The sequence below is a fragment of the Fusarium oxysporum genome, chromosome I, assembly GCF_013085055.1.
Source record: "Fusarium oxysporum Fo47 chromosome I, complete sequence".
Taxonomy (NCBI): domain Eukaryota; kingdom Fungi; phylum Ascomycota; class Sordariomycetes; order Hypocreales; family Nectriaceae; genus Fusarium; species Fusarium oxysporum.
The window spans coordinates 3,390,452-3,410,196 of record NC_072840.1 but is presented as its reverse complement, the minus strand read 5'-3'; the positions used below and the strand labels follow the sequence as shown (position 1 = coordinate 3,410,196).

At 47.7% G+C, this 19,745-nt stretch overlaps 5 protein-coding genes across 5 annotated transcripts; 2 read left to right on the top strand and 3 right to left on the bottom strand.

The window, feature by feature from the left end:
• Positions 1-360: 360 nt before the first annotated feature.
• FOBCDRAFT_4901 (uncharacterized protein) lies at positions 361-2,598 on the bottom strand. The gene has a single exon (XM_031182184.3). The coding sequence runs from the start codon at positions 2,383-2,385 to the stop codon at positions 496-498; it is 1,890 nt and encodes a 629-aa protein (XP_031042952.2). The 5' UTR covers positions 2,386-2,598; the 3' UTR covers positions 361-495.
• Positions 2,599-3,016: 418 nt separating this feature from the next.
• Positions 3,017-3,943, top strand: FOBCDRAFT_195098 (uncharacterized protein; the record flags this gene model as incomplete). The annotated part of the gene is made up of 4 exons (XM_059608808.1): positions 3,017-3,081; positions 3,289-3,355; positions 3,422-3,598; positions 3,776-3,943. 4 exons carry the CDS (start codon positions 3,017-3,019, stop codon positions 3,941-3,943), a joined length of 477 nt encoding a protein of 158 aa, XP_059466592.1.
• A 4,444-nt stretch (positions 3,944-8,387) lies between these two features.
• Positions 8,388-10,257, top strand: FOBCDRAFT_235509 (Ppx/GppA phosphatase family-domain-containing protein; the record flags this gene model as incomplete). Its single annotated transcript, XM_031182183.2, has 3 exons — positions 8,388-8,497; positions 8,552-10,015; positions 10,068-10,257. 3 exons carry the CDS (start codon positions 8,388-8,390, stop codon positions 10,255-10,257), a joined length of 1,764 nt encoding a protein of 587 aa, XP_031042951.2.
• On the bottom strand, positions 10,098-12,664 carry FOBCDRAFT_283859 (uncharacterized protein; the record flags this gene model as incomplete). Its single annotated transcript, XM_059611644.1, has 6 exons — positions 10,098-10,636; positions 10,688-10,876; positions 10,926-11,265; positions 11,330-11,658; positions 11,729-11,843; positions 11,924-12,664. The coding sequence occupies 6 exons, from the start codon at positions 12,662-12,664 to the stop codon at positions 10,494-10,496; spliced, it is 1,857 nt and encodes a 618-aa protein (XP_059466591.1). The 3' UTR covers positions 10,098-10,493.
• Positions 12,665-17,315: 4,651 nt separating this feature from the next.
• FOBCDRAFT_211875 (uncharacterized protein) lies at positions 17,316-19,527 on the bottom strand. Its single transcript, XM_059609335.1, has 4 exons — positions 18,825-19,527; positions 18,666-18,771; positions 18,230-18,615; positions 17,316-18,178 (listed from the first exon to the last, which is right to left on the bottom strand). The coding sequence occupies exons 1-4, from the start codon at positions 19,341-19,343 to the stop codon at positions 17,648-17,650; spliced, it is 1,542 nt and encodes a 513-aa protein (XP_059466590.1). The 5' UTR covers positions 19,344-19,527; the 3' UTR covers positions 17,316-17,647.
• Positions 19,528-19,745: the final 218 nt, after the last annotated feature.

Sequence of the window (19,745 nt, the reverse complement as noted above, 5' to 3'; positions counted from 1 at the left end):
CCACAAGGAGCTCAATCGTGTCTCTCGTCACAACATCCCCATTTATGGGGATGTCTGTTTTACTCAATTGCAAGGGTAAAAAATAACACGGCAAACGTAAGGCTCTGTTTGGCCTGCATGCTGTTCGTTCCATCATATCATCATGAATTGTTGAAAAATCATCCCGTCTGGGGAAGAATTGAAAGGAAATTGACAAGTTATGTCGTTGGGCGATTGTCGAGGTAGAAAACGCGATGAGCAAAGACGCTCGCCTGCGTGCTGGGGAATCCCAGCGTATAGAAAGGTGAAGCAAAGTGTAGAAGCAGAAGGAAACCAGAAAATGAAGGCTATCGTCAGATAGACTGCTGCTGTCTAGATGCATATGCAAATGTTGAGTCGCGGTCCCAATAAGATTTGATCAATGGGTGTGTCGGTATCCATGAACTCATAAAACTCGTCAGGTGACATAACCTTGTGGAATGTATAAAGAAAAGTAAAAAACACATATGAGGTGTGTTAAAGCGGTGACTCGGAACGTCGACGTGGTTGGTCTCGACGACGGAAATCCTTAAGTCTTTCGTCGATATAAGCCAGTCGGCTTGCTAGCGATGATCGGGTAACTCCGTGGTTGCCTTCGCTAGACTGTTGTACGGTTGCGAACGGCCGGCGAAGAGCGTCGGGGTCGTTGGCAGCTCCATGTGACAGGCGATTCGGGAAGGAAAAACTAGATCCTCCAAGAGCGAAAGGTGAGCCTAGTCGAGGGGGCACGTCTCCAACTGGAGGGGCCAGCGTTTGCTGCTGAGCAGCTAGTGGCTGCGACGCTTCGAACAGCTGTTGGAGATTCTTGCGTGGGACAACGACGTCAGAGTCTATCTCAGGTTCAGTCTGAGGCGTTGCGAACTGGTCATTGGTGGCTGATAAGTCAACGATTGAGGCTGGGTCAACCCAAAGATCGGAGCCGAGACTGGGTCGCTTAATCTTCCGAGCCTCTAGATGGTTGGACCGGCGCTTGTGGGTTGATCGGCTACGTGTAAGTCGGACCGGAGACATGAGAGCGCGGCGCGGGCCGCCTGTGTGAGTTTGTCTCTGCAACTTAGAATCCACAACGAAGTTTGAGGGTAGCGAGCTTGATGAGCTAGGGCCGTAGCTTCGCGCTCCAAAGGGAGACGCAAGTTGTGTGTGCTTTATTTCAACTGGCTCCAACGTCTCGTGACTTGGTGGAGGCAGCGAAAGTTCGTCGATTTGAGGCTCAGGTTGCGAGTTTGTTAATTGAGCCAGAGGACCTTGCAGTTGCATAGAATCAGAAGTGCTAACCGCCAATGACATTGCCATATCTTGACCTGAGAAGACCGAGGGGGAGCGACCGAGGACTGTTCGACGATTCCAATAACGAACTGCGGATTTGTTATATGGAGCAGGGCTGGGAGCTAAATATTGTGAACCCCGCGCCTTAGACCTGGCGTTCATCTTGCAAAGCTCCCGCAGTTGGGCGCGAGTGGCGGCACAAGTATGAGGCCACTGAACATATGGACCAGCAGCTCCTTGAGTGGGTGTGATGCTCCCACTACTGAGATCAATATTTGTCTGAGCCTTTGACCCCTTCCAACTCCTCCTCGCCTCTCGAGCAACACGCAAGCAGACTCCATGAGGAGGGATGCCGCTCTTCCCGATACGGAAGGGCGTGACCTTGGGGTCTTGCAAGTACATCATATACGTAGACCATAGGTGCTGGTTCATAGGTTTCGTCCAGGGTGCTCTTCGAATGGTATCTCGAGGAACCTCCGTTTTGGCAGGCTTGAGAGTTTTACTATTGTCGTCGGCATTTGATAGCTCGTTCGCAAGATCTGCGTGCTCATTATCTGGGCTGATGCATTGACTCAAATCCTCAGAGCTGATAGAAAAGTAGCTCAGCAGGGAAGCACTCGTGTGTGTCGAATGAGCTGTTGAAGGCCGGCTGGACTCATAATCGGGACTAGATTCGAGGCTACTGAGAGTAGAATCGATAGACCAGTTTGGATATTGTTTGGTGGTCAAAGTTGGTAATAGGTCTGGAGCAGGAGTTTTTGGAGGCGAAAACATGCGCTCTGAACCACCGTGGGGTGTGAAGGGTATATCGTCCATGTTGTTGAAATGTGACATCGGGTACAGCGTCTCTGCCATCTCCTCGTCAAGTACACGAGGCTCCTCGATACTGGGAATAGGGATGTCTGCAGCGGCAACCGACGCGAGAAACTGCTCTGTGGGCGCATTGAGATTTGACGCATTCCTCCTCTTGACTCGGAATCGGGGTCGCGGTGGGGATGGTGGTTGAGTCTCGCCATTTAGAGCAGGTTCGGGCGTTCTAGGGAGGTCCTCACGGCGCGCGCTTCTCGGCCAAGGGGCCGCGAGAGATTGGAAGTGCGACATGGCGGGTCACAAGGAACGCGAATGCGCTCCAGAGTCGCGTGAACTCCGAAATGGTGGTATAAGTATTCGAGAGAGAGCAGCGATAAGCGGGGCGGTTTGAGCGCAGAACGAGTCGAGGCGAATGTTTCGGGATGCGACAGCGCTGTCTTAGATCTCGTCAAGATGTCGCACAGCAACTTAAACGATACTGAGCTCGAAGTTATCGACAAGGTTTTCGGCGATGTGCTTTCAGGCGCCGGATGAGTTACAAAGTATAAGATCGAGCCGAAGGTTTAAGCGCGACAGGATGCGACAGACTGTTTATTTGTGCGCGCGCCAATACTTTCCAGGGAAATAGACGAAAATACAAGAAAGCGTGTTGATTGTTCGATCGCCTGTCGTCGAGTTTGGTATGTGATAGACGGTAATAAAACAAGGAAAGTATGTCTTAGACGAGAGTCGTTGTCGTGGTTATGGTCGTCATAAAAGGCGATGGCCGTTTATTGTTGTCACCGTCGCGGGATTTGTGGAGGTCTCCCAGTCGCAAATAAACAACAGCGGGTGGCGGTCTCGATTCGACGCGCCGTCGCAGTTGAGGGTCCCGTAGACAAGCAGTGAACAAGCTGAGCTCGCGCGACCGACAGTCGGCGCAATGTACGGGAGCACGAGAGATGAAGGGAGTATTGGGCGCAAACGAGAGACTGGAATGGAGAAACGGTGAGTGGGAAGAGAAAGGAAAGTAGACCGGGACGATGTGGGTGTGGTGGGCGGGAGTGTGCGCTATGTATGAATGGGCAAGCCAAATGCTCAACGGGAGGTGAGTGGAGAGCAGGGCCAGCTGGGAATGGACGGGCGGCTCGTTAAGCACAGTACGTCTCCTCTTCCTTGTCTCTCGACCCAACCAGGGTAGAGAAAAACTTGAAGCACACTGGTCAAGGCCGTGGATGTGGGCCAACAGCGAACAGCGGGTGGCGCGAACGCTGCAGTCCAAGTAAGTATGTACAGTACCTGGTAGAAGAGCTGTGCAATGCTTGTTGGCTAGATACTGGCTCGCTAGATGCCGGTCGGTCCCAACGGTGCTGTGCTTCTCCAACACTATGCTTCAACTGAGGACAAAGCAGAGGACAGGACTCTCGTTCCACGACAGGACGCGATATCGATGTTATATTATATGATGCGCTGCGCTGCACTTTGCAATCGTGTCTTGACCTCTACGGTTTCTGGCGATCCAGTGGTGAGTCCCTTGACGGTGGTGGTGAGGACGGCACTAAGCCCCCAAAAGGCTGCGTGCTAACGTAAAGCCCTTGTCAAGTCAACCCCGGCAGCGTCCGTGACAAGGAAGAGCTCAAGCAGCGGTCAGTGGGTGATGAGGGCACGTTGTGCCAGCTTGAGCGATAACCCTGGATGGTAGAGCAACCGTGATAGGTCTGATGAAGAGGTTGATGATCCTCAAGGTGATCGAGACCATGTGATGGAATGGAGACAAAAGGACAACCGACTGAGACCCTGCGTGCCTTGTTGCGTTGCAAGCGTACAGCACCGTACAGTATCCAGGAAGATCTCGGTATGGTTGACCTAGATTTGTGTTTATTTGTTTGATGTGAGCTTTGCTTCCCCGTTATCGTTGCAGACGTGATGATGAGTCCAGGATTGGCAGTTTTTGCATTCAAGTACCATTCACCGGTCTTTGTTCCTCTGATCTGGTTCTGGAGCGGTCAACTCTCGGCGGCCGGCCGTGGGTGTTGACTTAGACTCGCTCGGGACCTCGCAGAAAGATGCGGCGTATGGTCAGTCTCTTGGGTTTGGGAGCGGCTGCAGAAAGGCAAATGTGAATAATGGCCGAGAATCTGTCACACATGGAGCAATCAAAAATATAATTTTTGTTATGAAAGAGTTCAAGTTTCTCGAATATGAGCGTTTGCTGGATGACATTCTGGAAACAACACTGAAGACGCGATCAAACTCATGTTTGTTTGTTATGATCTGAGAGCCTCAGATGAGACAACAGTAACCCAGGTTTTCCACGCTCCCCGTTGGCTAGCCTTGAAGTCGGGTACCACTTATTGGTGACCTAAGGCACCCAGCATGTGCGTCTGCAGAGAGTGAGTTGATGATAGAATTGCTTGGTTGAGAGCAAAGGGCGAGGGGAAATGCGTCGAGAGCTAGCAAATAGCAGTATAATGTGACGATCCAACGAGAAGGCAGATTGCCTCTGTCATTTAGACAAGTCTCAGCGCCAGCATGTTTCGACCCCTGCCCAAGCATCCAGACTGAGCTGCACGTCGGCGGCAAGAATGAAAGACAGCGCAGGGAATGGACGCACAGCACAGCTATCGCCCGCACTCACATGCATGCATTTGCTCTAAATGAATGACCTTTTGGGGGTTGATGGGGTTGTTTGTTTGAATAGGTTTAAATGTGTGGATGTCGTCTGAGGGTGAGGGGTTGATAAACGAAACAGAGAAATGGGTCAATATGACGCTGCATGTAAACAACTCAAACCTTGGGAAATACCTTGGGGATCTTCCTTTCTATCGATCCTGCCTTCCATTGATGAGGAAGCATAGACTTCCTCACCTCCAACTAACCTAGCGCACCTAACACTCACTCAAGAAAGCAACTACTACGTAGAAATAGTACACCATAAAAACTTGGAACAAAGGTGGCTGGGGATTAACGCGAAAACCGAACGCGTCGACGCGTCACTCCCGACGAGCCAATGAGAAAGCACCTTGGTTTGTCAGTCACACGAACTAGATCATTGTTGTAGCTTGAGCAGACCAACTACGAATCAGAGCATTCAATTGATCTTGATGCAATTATTTCACAGCTACATGATGAGCTTCTTTACCATCCTTATCCATGAAGCACAGTAAGTATCTCATTTCCATTTGGACAAGCTTGCAGCACACCTTTCGGTACTGCTCCATTCTTGTTATCACAAGAATTCTATCCAGAATCAAAGGATGTCTAGGGTGGCAGTGGCGGTGGTGCCCTACCCCTCTCAGCTTGGTGGTAGCTTCACAGAGGCCGGGATTGGCTCTTAAGCGACCGTCAAATCAGAGGCCAAGGTGTGACAGAGAACGGCCTAGAAGGGAAGTGGATGGAACACTGTGTTTTTCTACGATGTGCTGATCTCATCTGAGCTGAGACTGGTAGGTAGTAGCCACTAACAAAAACACGAGTGCAGCACCACGCTAAACTCATCACAACCTGGATGATAAAGCCTGGATCATTAGGAGGGCACTATAGTCCAAGTTTACAGCTGACACTGATGTCATGTGTATCTAGAGATGGACATCCAATCAACAAGACTAACATAACAGTGACGGACAGAAAAACACACAAAAATGAAGTATGGCATGACGTACTATTGTATAGATCTAATCGAGCTGGTGAGTTCATATCTTGAGACATAAAGTTTGCAAATGCCATTGCGGGTATCACCATCTTGGCTGCTATAAATTGAATCATACGACGGCGTGGGAGTTGATAAAGATATAGTGCAGGCAGGAGGGAGATAAAACCCTGTCTTGCTGCAGCTTTTTGTCCAGAAAGTTGACTGATTGTGACCATTGTAAAGGAGTCACTCGAGTCCTTCATAAAACAGACGTGTCTCATATTAAGATATTGGACTGCTGTTCAATTGCAGACACTCCCCATTAACGTACCTGAATCGTATGTATGCAAAAAAAGAGAATGAGAGCAGTAACTCCGACGATGTACTCAAAGGTGGACTCGAGGGTGCCATGGTTCGTATGCCAGACGGATATGTTCGAGGTTATTGAAGCGTTGCAAACAAATTCTTCAATAAGAGAATGAGGAACCTCTCGTACACCCTGAAAGGTCAGTAGCAGTTGGGAAGAAGGCCATGGGCCGCAAGTTCTATTACAACTTTTCTCTTGATAAGGGTGGTAGCGTGACACCTATTTACGCAGTCTACTCATATGGGAGGGAACCTTGGTTGTGATCAAAATCACTCACGATAATGGATAGGAATACTCACCAATACCGGGTCAAGATTGCAAGAAGTCTGGGTCATGTATCTAACGCTCTTGCACCCTTGAGGTGTCTCGTAAGGTGATATTCCCTGTAAATGTTCTTTCGACAACAACCAACAGTGGAGGGATGGCGAGTCTATCCACCGGGTTGACGATTGATACTCAGGTTCATCTGGAAATGGCCATTGACTTTATTCGACGCACTATCTTCTATCCAAATGTTCGAGATTATAAGACGTATGGACCGATCTGCAGTAGGGAACTGAGTCCACCATCAAGGTCGAGGTCAGTCTAGGCATCGACACATAATAGCCTGGCCACTATTTGAAAGCTACAATTAAATGAATATTCGAATCCTATTGTCGTGTAACGTGCACCTAGACCTCATGTCAACGTAGGCCCAGAAGGCAAAGATGTAGAGTATATGTTTTATTACATAAACATACCCGAGACGGAGCAACGAGCGAAGGGTGCAAATATAGCTGGAAGATGATCGTACATTGGGTTCAAAGGGGGTTTCTCACTAATACTTCTGGCAATCGCGGCCCTCGACGATGTGGTGCATCGCTATGTAGGACAAGATGTTCTTACACAAGCCCCCGAGAATACGACAGCATGCTAAATACTTAAGAGCAACATAAAGCCCATGTCAAAGATGATGGATACCGAGAAGCGGTCCGCAGACATATGAGTCGCCACTTCAAACCCATAAGCCCATACGTAGGGGCAGCCTTCAACGCAGAAAGCAAGTCGAGGAGGCGGATTCTGACATCACCATCAGCAAGACTGATGTAACTTGGGCATTTAAACTCTGCCGTTGCTTGACTGAATGGATAGCTTATAGCTGTATCAATCGAAGGTTTGTTTGGAGTAGGCACGGTGATAGGGTTTGGGCAGAAACCAGACGGCGCATTTTCCCTTAAAGAATACTTCTAAAAAGAATTAAGAAGGAAGAAAAGTTGCAAGAAACAGAACTAGTCGGGCTCTTTGCATTGGCATCTAGGCCCTTGCTGATATTGGACGGTCCAATTGCGCAACTGAGTTGATAGGATAGATATCAAATGGCGCTCATCCAGGGACGGCCAATCACTTCACATACGCATTCCTGAGTACAGGCCAAGGAGGGAGCACAGGGGGGTGACTGCTGTTTCTCACGTATTCAGTCATAATGAACTAAGGATAGAAACTCATGAATGCTCGGGGACAATGAGCTGTGACACTGATAAAATAAAAGAGAGCTGAGTATACGATAAAGAAGCTATAAGAACGCCTGGATATAGAGACCAATCTGAAGAATAGACTGATATTAAGAGCCATATATATACAAGATGTCATGGTATAAGCAATTTTTCCATAGTTTGGGTTATTGGTTATTCTATGAGTATATATATATATATATAAGATAGGGATGTGCTTGTTAGTATATCTGCTATTAGTCTAAGAACCGAGTAAATAATGCAAAAATAAGAGATCTTAATTTAGTCATATGATATTGTTATATTTGATATCTTCCTCGATTATTAATTAAACTTTCACTAGAAACTCTTATGTCTGTCGTAAGAAGCGTATGGATAAGATGCTTTTACGTTGTGTAATGAAATTAGCTAGGAAATTTAAAATATTATGAGACAACGTGGGTCCCAATGCCTGCCTCATAATACTCAAGCGATACAATTAGTAAATTCTTAATAAATCAAGAACGATAAAGATAACAGTATGAGAAATCAATTTGTTGTCTCCTGAGTTGCCCGGCCAAGAGCAGAGTCGCTCCGGATAATACGGCGCCGTCACGGGGCTTGGGACGGCAACCCCGCAATCATGACGCCCCACATCCCCCGCCAACCTCAAACTTGCACTGAACCAACTCTTGCTCTCTGTTTGAGTCATCTCAGCCTCACCGACACTAGCACCAACAGCAAGCGCATGCTGTATCCTTTGCGCCCAAGATTATTCATAGACTATAGAAACGTCTCTCTTTGTAAATTTCGTCTCGATTGGATTAATCCGCCGTCAAGGTTAATCATGACCTCACATGCTCCCGATATCGTCACTCTCGACAATCTGTCGCAGACTATTACACCCTGGAACCCTCAGGGGGAAAGTCAACTATATGCCATAGTTGATATGGGAAGGTATAAATAGTTCTAAATAAGTCAAACAATCCTCATATCTGACATATAACTCAGTAATGGCATTCGATTCTCCATCACATCACTAGCGCCTCCATTTACACGCCTCCTTCGTCCCATCTACTCAACTCGCGCTGCCATCTCACTATTTGATGCACTCAAGAACACACCCCAAGGTCTAGTATTTCTTCCGGAAACCATTGCTGCCGTATCCAAGACACTGGGGCGTTTTCATCAACTTGCTGCGCGTCATGGAGTGCCAGCGAGGCACATCACCATCCTCGCTACTGAGGCCATGCGCCGGGCTGACAATGCTTCTGAAATGCTCGAGGCAATTTCATCCGTGACTAATGGCCTCAAAGTGAGCATACTTGAGCCCGCTGTCGAGACCCTCTTTGGCGCTGTCATGGGCTCTCGCAGTGGTCTCGTTGGCGTTGAAGGTGGCGCTCTGTTCCTAGACCTCGGGGGCGGGAGCGTGCAGATGACGTGGGTGGACACCAGCAAGCCAAACTACGAGGTAGAGGCTGCCAGAGCTGGAGTGAGTCTGCCCTTTGGAGCTGCGAGATTAATTCGCGTGCTGCAAGAGCAGCCAGCCGATGTTCAGGTTTCTGAGATATCAAAGCTTCAAATCGGCATGCAACAGGCATACGCCAACCTCTGCTCCAAGTTCCCTGCACTTAACGCTCTGAAGGCCTCTCATGACAAGGCTTCTCGCGTGAACGTCTTCATGTGTGGAGGTGGCTTTCGCGGTTATGGCAGCATGCTCATGCACCAAGATCCTGTGAGCCCGTACCCTATTCCCTATACGAACGGTTATACGGCTCCAGGCACACTCTTTTCCAAGGTTGAGCACATGCGTCGCGTCAACGAGGAACACGACAGTAGAATTTTCGGACTTTCAAAGCGTCGTCGTAAGCAATTCCCTGCAATCGCTACCGTCATTGATGCATTGCTCGCTACGGTACCCAATATCGGCAACGTGACATTCTGTGGCGGTTCGAATCGTCAAGGTGCACTTATGATGAAACTTCCGTTCGAAATCCGCGAGTGTAACCCCCTCAATATTCTTGCGGGAGTCACACCAGATGAGAAACCCGTATTTGATGCTGTGTTGAACACGTTGAGAAGTGCTCTTCCTGCAGAGGTCGACTTCTCATCCTTGCCCAACGTTTTGACTCCTGGGCTGGACTCTCTTTTTGTGCGGGATATCTGGACTCGTCAAGGCCACGATTCGGATAACAACTCCTCGTTTGTACTGCATCATGCAATTACCCGAGATGCGGAGGTCCCTGGACTCTCACACACCGGAAGGGCCCTACTGGCGCTTTCAGCCTCAGCTCGATGGGGAGGCAATCTAGGGCCCTTGGACTCACAGCTCCAGCAGAGTCTATCGGCACTTCTTGGGAGCCAGCATCTTGACGCACCATTTTGGGCTTCGTATATTGGTGCTGTAGCCGGGCTTATAGCCATGGTTGTACCAATCATCCCGACGACTGCAGAGGAGGTGAAAAATGCTATCAGGTTAGTGTCATTCTTCAGATGTATGCCAAGACTTGTTGTCTAACGAACACAGCATAAAAACACATCTCAAGAAGGCAGAGGATAAGAAAGAGAGAATTGAATTAACGATCAGAGTCGCCTCCGCCAACATAGCGGGTGTCAGTCTAGAAGATCTCGCCGACAGAGTTGAGAAAACCGCCAAAAAGAATGGAGGAAAGAAGCCAAGATACAAGATAACTGCCCAAGTGAGCCTATTGCCGTGACACATTTCTTCATCAACATAAACCAACCCAATACACACATGTTTCCCCTTCGATCCACATTGCTTAAGCCCATATGCAGCGAACGTCGTTGTATTCGTTATAAATCATAAAAGAACCATCATATCATGCTTTTTTGTTCGTATTTTGTCTTTTCCATATGTTTTTTTCTTCTTCCTGTTTTGCCTTTTCGTTCGCAAATCATTTTCTGTAATGACTGGACATGATTTGTGCAATTATTACGCAATATCACGCGAGCTTCCCTTACTCTTGGTACTACTTCGAGGGCGTCTCTTGGATGAGATCTTCTTAAGCTCATGGTTAACAACCAAGGCGCTTAGTCGCTCGTCAACCTTGTACGACGAACGCTGAATTCTCTCGTCTGGTGAAAGGTCAGTGGCACGTCCCACATAATAAGGTGTTGTGGCCTTACAGAATTCCTTTCTGGTGTCCATCATATCCTGCGAGAACTGGCGAATTTTGCTGCTATGACGAGCATGAGAAGGATAATCCTTGAGCCAGTCCATTGACATCTCCATTCTCTTGGGAGTCTTGAATTGGCAGTGATAGAATATGGCTATCAAAGGGAAGAATCCATTGTAAAGGTTCTCAAAAGCCCCAACTGCATATTATCAGCAATGGTGTTTGACCTTCGAGTCAAATTGTCTTACCAATATTCTGATCTCTCTGTGCACTTGGGTTTCGGGCGAAATATCCATCATGTGCAAGGACCAAGTCTCTGTACATGATCATGAGTTGCCACAAGCTGGCCCAGACTGCCATCTTCTCTTGAGCTTTGAGAGACTCTTGTTGCGCCAAGCAGTCTTCGAGGAGCTTGAGGATATCGTGCTCATGGGACACAAGTGCGTTCCATGCAATGCGTCTAAGCTCGGCTTGAACAGTAAAGGGGACCTGAGAGAGCTTGTTGGACGAGCTGCAGCAGGTGAAGCGCGGAGCTTTCCAGATTCTGAAGAAACAATTCATTGTGTGGACCTTGGAGACGAGGTTGTGCTACAATAACAGTTAGTTCTACTGGATACTGCAAGGATCAATAAGAGTGGGTTGCGGGTGTTACCTTTGGAAGTCCCTGGCCGTCCTCATAATATGAGAGCAAAAAGTTTTGCACCATATGCTCAAATCTAGGGCTGCGTTCTCTTCGGATCTGTGCCTCAACCCAGCGCTGGAGTTCACCATAAGTGGGAAATCTATCCCGCTCAAAAGCAGCGTTTCTTGGATTCTCATCGGTTCCATTCTGAGAATGGTATGCTTGGACGGATGCCCGAAGAAAAGGGGATTCGGCATCGCGGGTGAAGAAGATGACAATATCTCTGGGTTTGGCAGTGGGAAAACGAGGCTCATGATCAACGACACGCCTCTCTTCCGCAGGGTCGGGTGACCAGACGTCTAAATATGATATGTCTCAGTGTACATGTCTCACTTTGAGGCTGGGGGCCAGGGGGGTTGTTCGACATACCGACGATGTGACGAATCACAGGCGGAGCAACCGCAGGGGTCCTACGGGTACAGACTAGGTGTGAGTGGTCTGGGAAGGCCTTACGGCAATAGGGACAGACGCCACAGTCTTGACACTGGGTAATGGCTCAGTTCAGTGTTTGTTTCAGAGGGGCAATGGCCTTGTATAGGCATTGTATTGGATTGGTTTTCTTACGCGGGTCTTGGAGATACGGCACGGAAGACAGGCTCCACTCTTGCGGACATCGGCTGTCTGGTCTGGATCAGAGAGCTGTCTTGACCTCTTCTCCACAGAACGCTGACGCTTGACACCAGAGGTTGATTTTGAGGAGGGTGAGTATGAGTATGTCTTGGTGTGGCTTGAGCGGCGGGACGAGGACTCGTGTACCTGGATCTGATGTGGGTAGCCATACCCCCGGGGGGCGTGCTTGCTAGGTACGGCCTGGGGGTACGTCCACTTATCATCCTGGGCCTGAACCTCTTGGAGGCTGACTCGAGGACGTCGACGGACATCGTCTACGCCATCGAAGAAGACGGAGCCAGAGTGAGACGAAGGAGAGGTACTACCACCTCTAACGAGTTCTGGTGGGGTCTGACCCATGGACTCGGATGTGGTAATCCCTCCATCGTCCGGGCTCAGGCCAGGGGTCATCCTTAGGTATTCGGCCTCGCTCCTGTCAAGAGAAAGATGATCAAGAAAGGAAGGGATATCAGTGATGAGCGAGGGAAGGTCCCTGTAGCTTAGGCGAGGGGAGCTAGAAGCTCCTGGGTAGTCCTGAGACCTGGTCGAGTCACAGTAGAGATCCCAGTCAAAGACAGACCTGAAGAGCTCATCATAGTCCAGGCCCGGGGAGGTGGGAACACGCGGGTTTTCTTGACCTATCTGGGACAAGTCTCTGGACGCAAAGACAGCAGCGGAAGCACCTCCTTTATCCATATTGACGACCTGCCTGCCCTGCAATGTAATGTACTGTTTCCGGTGTAAGTCACGAGGAGCTATCTTGGTGGAACCTCGATGTCTGCGCTGGGCGAATTGAAGCACGCAGCAAATACTTGTCAGAAGACGATAAGGTGAAAAGTTCCAATGTGCCTGATGCTTGCGTGCAAGATTGAGCGATTCAGAGACACGTCCTGGCACCAGAGAGTTATAATTCGGCCTTCCTCGACACTCGTGGTGGACTTGTTCACTTACACCATCCTCCTCTTCACTTCTCGGTGTAAGACAGGGGTTGTATTGGCTAGATCTCACCAATTTCCACTGTAATTGACCAATAAAACAACCTTGTCTTACCGGTTTTCGACTCGAGTTCAGTCCGAGAGAACGCTACGAGTTGCTAGTAGACTTAGATCACGGGAATAGTGTATATGACTATTGTTGGGATGGAGGAGAGGCGAAACTTTATCGATGGTAAACTTGACGGCTAGAATTATCTAGTGTTGCTGGCGCAATTGCCTGTTGATGCTATCAAACCTCCGTGATGTGCTGTTGGTGTTGATACCTGGATGACCAGACAAGACAATGATATTCAAGTCAGGGCTGCCAATTACTTCCTGGGATCAATTGCATTTGCGAAACTGTCAACTAAAGTCGCAATTGTCAGTAATGGAATTAGTTCCCTTTGTTGTCCTCCGCACGGGCGGTCTGTTAGCCTTGGTGTCGTGTAGTAGAGCAATGGAGTATAGCTGTGATATATGGGTTATCAACTCAAACCGAAACACTCAATTGGTCAAACCAAAACTAGATACATATCAGAACCCATCATAAAAACCAGAGGAAACTTGCGATTGACTTCTTTTGGGCTTTTCTTCCCAGTGTCAGCACTTAGCTTGGTGGTGTTGCTAGTTCATTGACATCCCAAAGTGGGATCGTGCGGTTGTATAGACAGGGATGTCACCTCTAAGAACTCACGACTCCAAGAAAGACTCGCCGCGTCCATCATCAAAACATCATCATTTATAAGTTATTGAAATTCGATCTGTTCAATTTGAATGGTACTAAGTCGAGTGGTTCTAGACACAGTAAATGCAAATATGTTTGCATAATACTGACAATTTCTTAGCTATCGCAACTACACAGTTTTTATATCCGACAGCGGGCTCAAATTTAAGTCAATTTAATTTTAATCACTCATTGAAAACTTAGATATCGTCTATCAAATTTAGGATTTAATTTCTCGTCCGGCCTTAATTTAAGCACATGGCGCCCCGTCCCGGCAATGCGGGGCCGACAACGGCTCCGGCCGTGGTCAAATTTAACCTCAGCGCCACCGGAGCTCCGCGTCGGTAAAATTGGGAAGCGAGACCCACGCTGGTTGCCTTATCGAGCAAGACATGATGAGTTGCATGAGACATCAGTCATGTGCCCAGATTTTCTCAAAGCAATGCAGCGCGGCTTTCCTACTTGCTTTTTATTTCATTGAAGACGCGACTCGAAACAAAATTGACTGCTTATCTCTCTGGTCAAGACTTTGATGAGGTCTAGGATAACTTTAGTCTAAAATTCTGTAAAATAAAATCATGAAGTGAGCCTGAAGTCATCATAAATTGCGGATATAAAATGCCTTTTTCGTATAGCTTTCCAAAACGCCAGTTGTAAGGTAAAACCCATTGATTCGCCACTCGATTCGCCCAACGATGCCTTCTGCTTCCTTCACCGTCTACTAACAGTATGGGAATGTTATGATGGGGTTTTCTGAGGCCGGCGGGAGAGTACTCAGGATTGGGAGACACATATCCTCCGGTGCTCCCAACCTTTGCCCACTCCATGATCCATAGTCGGGCCAGCGCAATGACGAGCTCGAGAAATAAATTTCGAGCTCTATCCTTCTGGCAATCATTATAGTTAAACAAACCTCAGATTTGGCGGCCTCATGGTCGGCCACATGGTGTTTAAGCTCCTAAAGAGGTTCTAGAGCGATCCTAAAGAGATCTAGATCTTAGGCCTTATCATTCTAAGCTGGTTATTTTCAGGCCAGCCTGAAGATATAACCTCATAAAAAGGCACTTGTCCCTATAATCCTCCGAATGGGATGAGCATATACGCCACGAATTCCCGTCACGGTCAGAGATCGGAATAGATTCATTGTTAATGTGTTTGCGGGCTGGAACTCGCAGCAGCGGGCTTCTAAGGATCCCGTCATACCTGACAGGAAGATAAACGATGCGCATAATTGAAGCCGGGACGCTTACTCACACTCTCCCCCTCACCAAAGAGCAAATCGCTAAGGGCATTACTACTTAAAAGCCTGAACGACGCATCGGAGCGACGGTGTATTTCGGACTGACCATCAACTACGGAACCGTATCTATCCTCTGGACTTGGAGGGGACTTCCTCTGCGGAGGAATACCCACAGACTCTTTCAAAATCTTCGATGGGATGACAGATGTTGAGATGAGAGCGGAAGCGATTCGAAACTACGATGATCATGAGAGAGAACGCATCGATGAGTTCAATAAGGAGTACGTTAGAGCCAACGCACGTCGGGCCATCAAGAAATGGTCACGAGAAGGGTCTCGCCCGCAGCCTACCATCGACATAGAAGACAGTGCGCTTCACATCGCCAAAATGCACCTTGCATCTTCGTGCGTTCGTTCGGAAGCTGAGCGAATGGTTAAAGTTGCCGAGGAAATCGAGGCCAGTCCCCCAGCGAACGGTCCAGTCTTCCCATAAGAAGCGGACAAATTTTTGAGTGAAGGAAAAATCGAAGTGGGGTGTGTGGGAAGGAGGATGAGGCTGTAACTAGTGTTTATCCCCCTCCCCAGGGATTTAGCCTCATAATAAACCCATTATCAACAACTTTTTGATATGCATCAACGTGAAGCCCCTTCTGTAGAAAGCTTAGTATCAAATGACGGTCAATGGATCAAAAGCAAGGTAAGCGTTTCATTGAACCTAGTATCTTTTATCTCATTTCATTCTGAGCCTGTCCCGATTTTGTTCCTAAGCCATCTCCTTTTTTTGGTCTAATAAATGGGCGTGGAAGACGGGAAGGCTTAGGCCTTCCTGAACCTCTCGCACCAACCTATATGAACCATTGCTGCAGAGGAATGCTCGATCACCATAGATTCTGTTTGTTTTATGACAGGTTCCAAAGTAAAATATCAGCAACCCTTCGAAGAACACTGGAAGCCATCGTTTGACGTCCTGGTTTGAAGTCTAGCCGTTGAGCAGGGCAGGATTCCGCCACAACCCTACCACGCGGAAATTGGATGCGACACTGTCCTTCCTGCAGAAGGTATAGTGCTTAGCATTTGCGGCAGTTGCAGTTGTGTTGTGGATCTCTTTCTCGTGTATTGCGATTCGTCAGAATCCTCCCTCCTTGCTGATTGTTGAACCTGTATAGACTTTTGTCGGCATTGAGTTGTCGCATGGTAACTGTTGACGTCTTCACCGGCGGTTTGCCATATATATTTAACTCTTTCTTGGCGATGTTATCAGCACCAGCTTGAACCACCACGTTTAGGTAGACGAGACGCTGGGTACAGTTTCTTGGTACATTTGGTAGGTCGAAGAGGTCACCAGGGTTCAGAATGACTCTTACTAGTACCTCTTGCGTCTTCATTGGAGTATGGTGTATTGAGTTATCTGCAAACTGGCCAGGGTCCAAGTTGGCCAGCATTGCCCTGAATTCAACTGTCGTTTCTCGATCACTTCGACTAAGCTTTGGCTAGGAGCTAAAGTCTCCAGCGATGTCAGATTTCGCGCCCATCGCGATAGCTTATGAACCAGTGTCGTAGTTCTTGAAGGTAACCGTACTTGGTCTGCTGTTGTCGAATAGATCGATGACTTAGGGAGTATTTGACATGCTTCAAGTCGCATTGGTATGCCCCTTCAGTTGCCTCCACCCTTGCCTACAGCAAGTACACCCTATCAGGGAGCAAGAATGCTTCTGACCTCAAGGTGTAATGCCAACAATAACTGGTACTTAGGTAGGTAGCCTACCTACCTAAGCTTTGCTAATTCTACACTAAATTTACCTAAGTCTTGCCCATCACTTAGGATAGAGATCCTTAGTTTTCTTGTCTTCCTTGACCCGAACCACCCCCTTCCATTTGGCCAGAACTGCCTTCTACTGGACCTCTGGTGTACTTTGAGAATGAATGGATAGCATAAATGAACCATTCACCATTTTGTGTACCAGTTGCTATCTTCTTCTCTGATACACTGCATTCTGGCCTTTCTGGTGTGTGAACATTTGCTACTCCTTGTGGTCTGCTCGAAGTTAGTGCGAGATATTACGACGAGGTCAACTGAACTCAGTTATTAGCTTGAGATGTTGGTTTTGAATGGCTTCCATAGACGGAGATTCCACAGACCCCCTTCCCTTCCTAAGGGGGGTGGTATAGAACCCCAAAGCTTTTGGTCTCTATTTCTGCGTTTAATATTCCTGGTTTCAATGGTCTTTTGACCGATATCATGGTAATACTCTAATTATATGATGCAAGTAATAGTGAGTCCTTGTTGCAGCGGGCGAGTCTGACGGATAGATATCTATACACAGTGCATATAACTATATGTTAGTCTGCAAACTATAAATGATAATCAACAGAAGCAGATGGTAACTCTTCTAACTAATAGGGATTTCACTCATGAGCAGATTGTGTAAGGTTTATTGAATATACTGCTTGTCTAGACGGTTGCTTGCTGACTTGGATGTTATGGTAACCATTCGGGTTGCCTATGAAACGTAATATCATTCGTACGGTTTGATGTTAACAATACCTAAGCCTACACAACCAACTGAACAAAAACACATGAGCAACAGGAACAATCACTTTATGTTTAGTTGTTTCGGTTTCAGCCCCGCTTCTCGATCCAGTATCATTCTGCGCAGCAATTGATCGTGTGATGCTGACATGGACATGGACTCTCTTTCTAAGAAACAGTCAGCTCTTGTTCCACAAATAAAATTAAAGCCACTAACGTAAATAGAAGCTTTCAGTGCGTAAGCTCATGAAGGCTTCGATGAGAGACTCGTCATCGTTGAGAAGCTTGCGTGTTGCAGCTACCCGGAAGTCGGCATAGAGCGGACTAGTTACGCGGAATAGGGCTGCGTAGATAGATACGAGATAGTGATAAAAGTGCGTCCCGACTTCTAACTTGCACTCTGGAAATCCGCTGTAATCTTCAGGCACATGGCAAGGAAATTCTTGGAAGGCCATATACGTGTGGACCAGTTTCCGATACATCAGTATCAGGCACCAGAGGCTAGCCCAGAGGGCGATTGAGTTATCAGGCCCAATACCTACTGTACCGAAGACAACCTTCTCGAGCTCAAGAAGAACCTCTTTCTCTATTGGTTGGGAGGCCGCTTTTGAGATCTGGCCAAACTGGGTATGCAACGCACAAGATGGCGGAGTCATACTCCCTTCCCTTTCCACGCAAAGAATGAGACCCAAGCGGATTTTGGTCAGGCAATTGAGCCTGTGTACTTTGCGGACAAACGCGCACTATGTCGTGTAAATGGGCTGAGCAAGGCGTCAAGATGAGATTTTGCTTACCATAGGCAGGGATGCTTCCGATTGACTGTACCTCAAGATGAATGAATCCACGGTTTGCTGAAAGCCTATACAGCGGGTATCCTGGTGAACAACCATTCTTTCGACCCAGTCAATCAGTTGGCTTGGTGGAAGAAGCTGCGGTAAGGCATAGCGGGCGCTTTCTTGGCGGTATGATTCGACTTGCTCGCCGACTTGGTCTGTCACGACCCAGCAACAGAACCATGGTGGTGTTGTGTTTCCATAATAATCCTGAACTTCAACCTCTAGAGCTGGATTGTCAAGGTAGTCCATGGACAAGGAGACTTTTCGATGTGGCCCAAGATGAGTTGTGCCTACGATAAGCTCCTGGTTCAGTAACCTCGCAGTATAATCGATATAGTGAAGATCTGTAATTATTAGCTGACTTAAAATAAATGCCGGCCAGATACAGGCTTACCTCCTGAGCTGAATCTCATTTTCGTCAACTTCTCACGGATACATAACTGAGTTCCAAGAATACCAGCCGCTTTTTCACATGCTTGACATGGAGCCCCTACGCCACACTAAAAGGTCAACTTCTGTATGTACGTGCCTGGGCAAACGCAGTGAGACATACAGATATTCTTCGAACTTTGCATCTGAAGCAAGCACCAGTTTTCCGGACTCGAGCAACTTCAAGCCTCCTTTTTTCATCAAAGTCCTTTCTCTTCTTCTTGATACCATCGGGCTTGGTGGGGTTAGAGGGGAAACATATGACGGAATATTCAGGGACTGAGACAGTTGAACGAATTCCTTTGCGCCTTGGCTGACTAAATGATAGATTCCTCTCATAGCCACGTTGTGTATCATCTTGTCTCTTCTTTTCGGAACATTGCTGTTTGCTAGTGGCAGCAGGGATAGGGATCTCGTTTAAAGGTGGAAGAGGGTGGGCTGATTTTGAGGGTGTTGAAGTTCCCTCACAGAGACGCTCAATGTCGAGGAACTCTTCAAGATCAATGACTCCAGGAGAGTATGGCTCAAAGCGTCCTTCTTGGAGGATTGTTGGTTCCATTTTCAAGAACTTATAAGTTGGTAGTAGACCAAGATCAGCGAGACATCCTGTTCTTTGCACTTGTGATATCCTTTCATCAGTCATTAGGATAATGAGAAAGATGGGGCACCGGCCTCTACTGTCCTATCAGATCATAGCATTAACAGCTCCTCGGTGAGCTTAGATGAGCCATAATAGGAAAGTTTACGTCACGTGAAGTTACTGCATGCACTGACAGGCGAATAGCAATGCTTCCCTTTTTGACAGATGTCTTGAGTCAAGGACAAACATAAACTTTGACTGAAACGAGCTTGACTGCGGATGGCTGAAGATAAGCATCGCATTGGAATGCATATCGGGGTCTAGACCGCCCTCTTTAGCATCTTACGTATAAGCACTTGCCTTTAGGGTTTCTTAAATTAAGCCGACATTCACAACGTTGATACCACGGAGCATTGGTCAAACCCGCCTCAGTAACAAGATTCGGATATAGGCAATATGCATATT

Bases quoted from the DNA above. Each gene is read 5' to 3' on its own strand.
- FOBCDRAFT_211875 (XM_059609335.1), bottom strand. From the start codon at position 19,343: ATGACTGATGAAAGGATATCACAAGTGCAAAGAACAGGATGTCTCGCT. The intron at 18,772-18,824 runs GTATGTCTCACT...TTGACCTTTTAG, and splicing joins GCAAAGTTCGAAGAATATCT to TGTGGCGTAGGGGCTCCATG. The intron at 18,179-18,229 runs GTAAGCAAAATC...TACACGACATAG, and splicing joins CGGAAGCATCCCTGCCTATG to TGCGCGTTTGTCCGCAAAGT.
- FOBCDRAFT_4901 (XM_031182184.3), bottom strand. From the start codon at position 2,385: ATGTCGCACTTCCAATCTCTCGCGGCCCCTTGGCCGAGAAGCGCGCGC.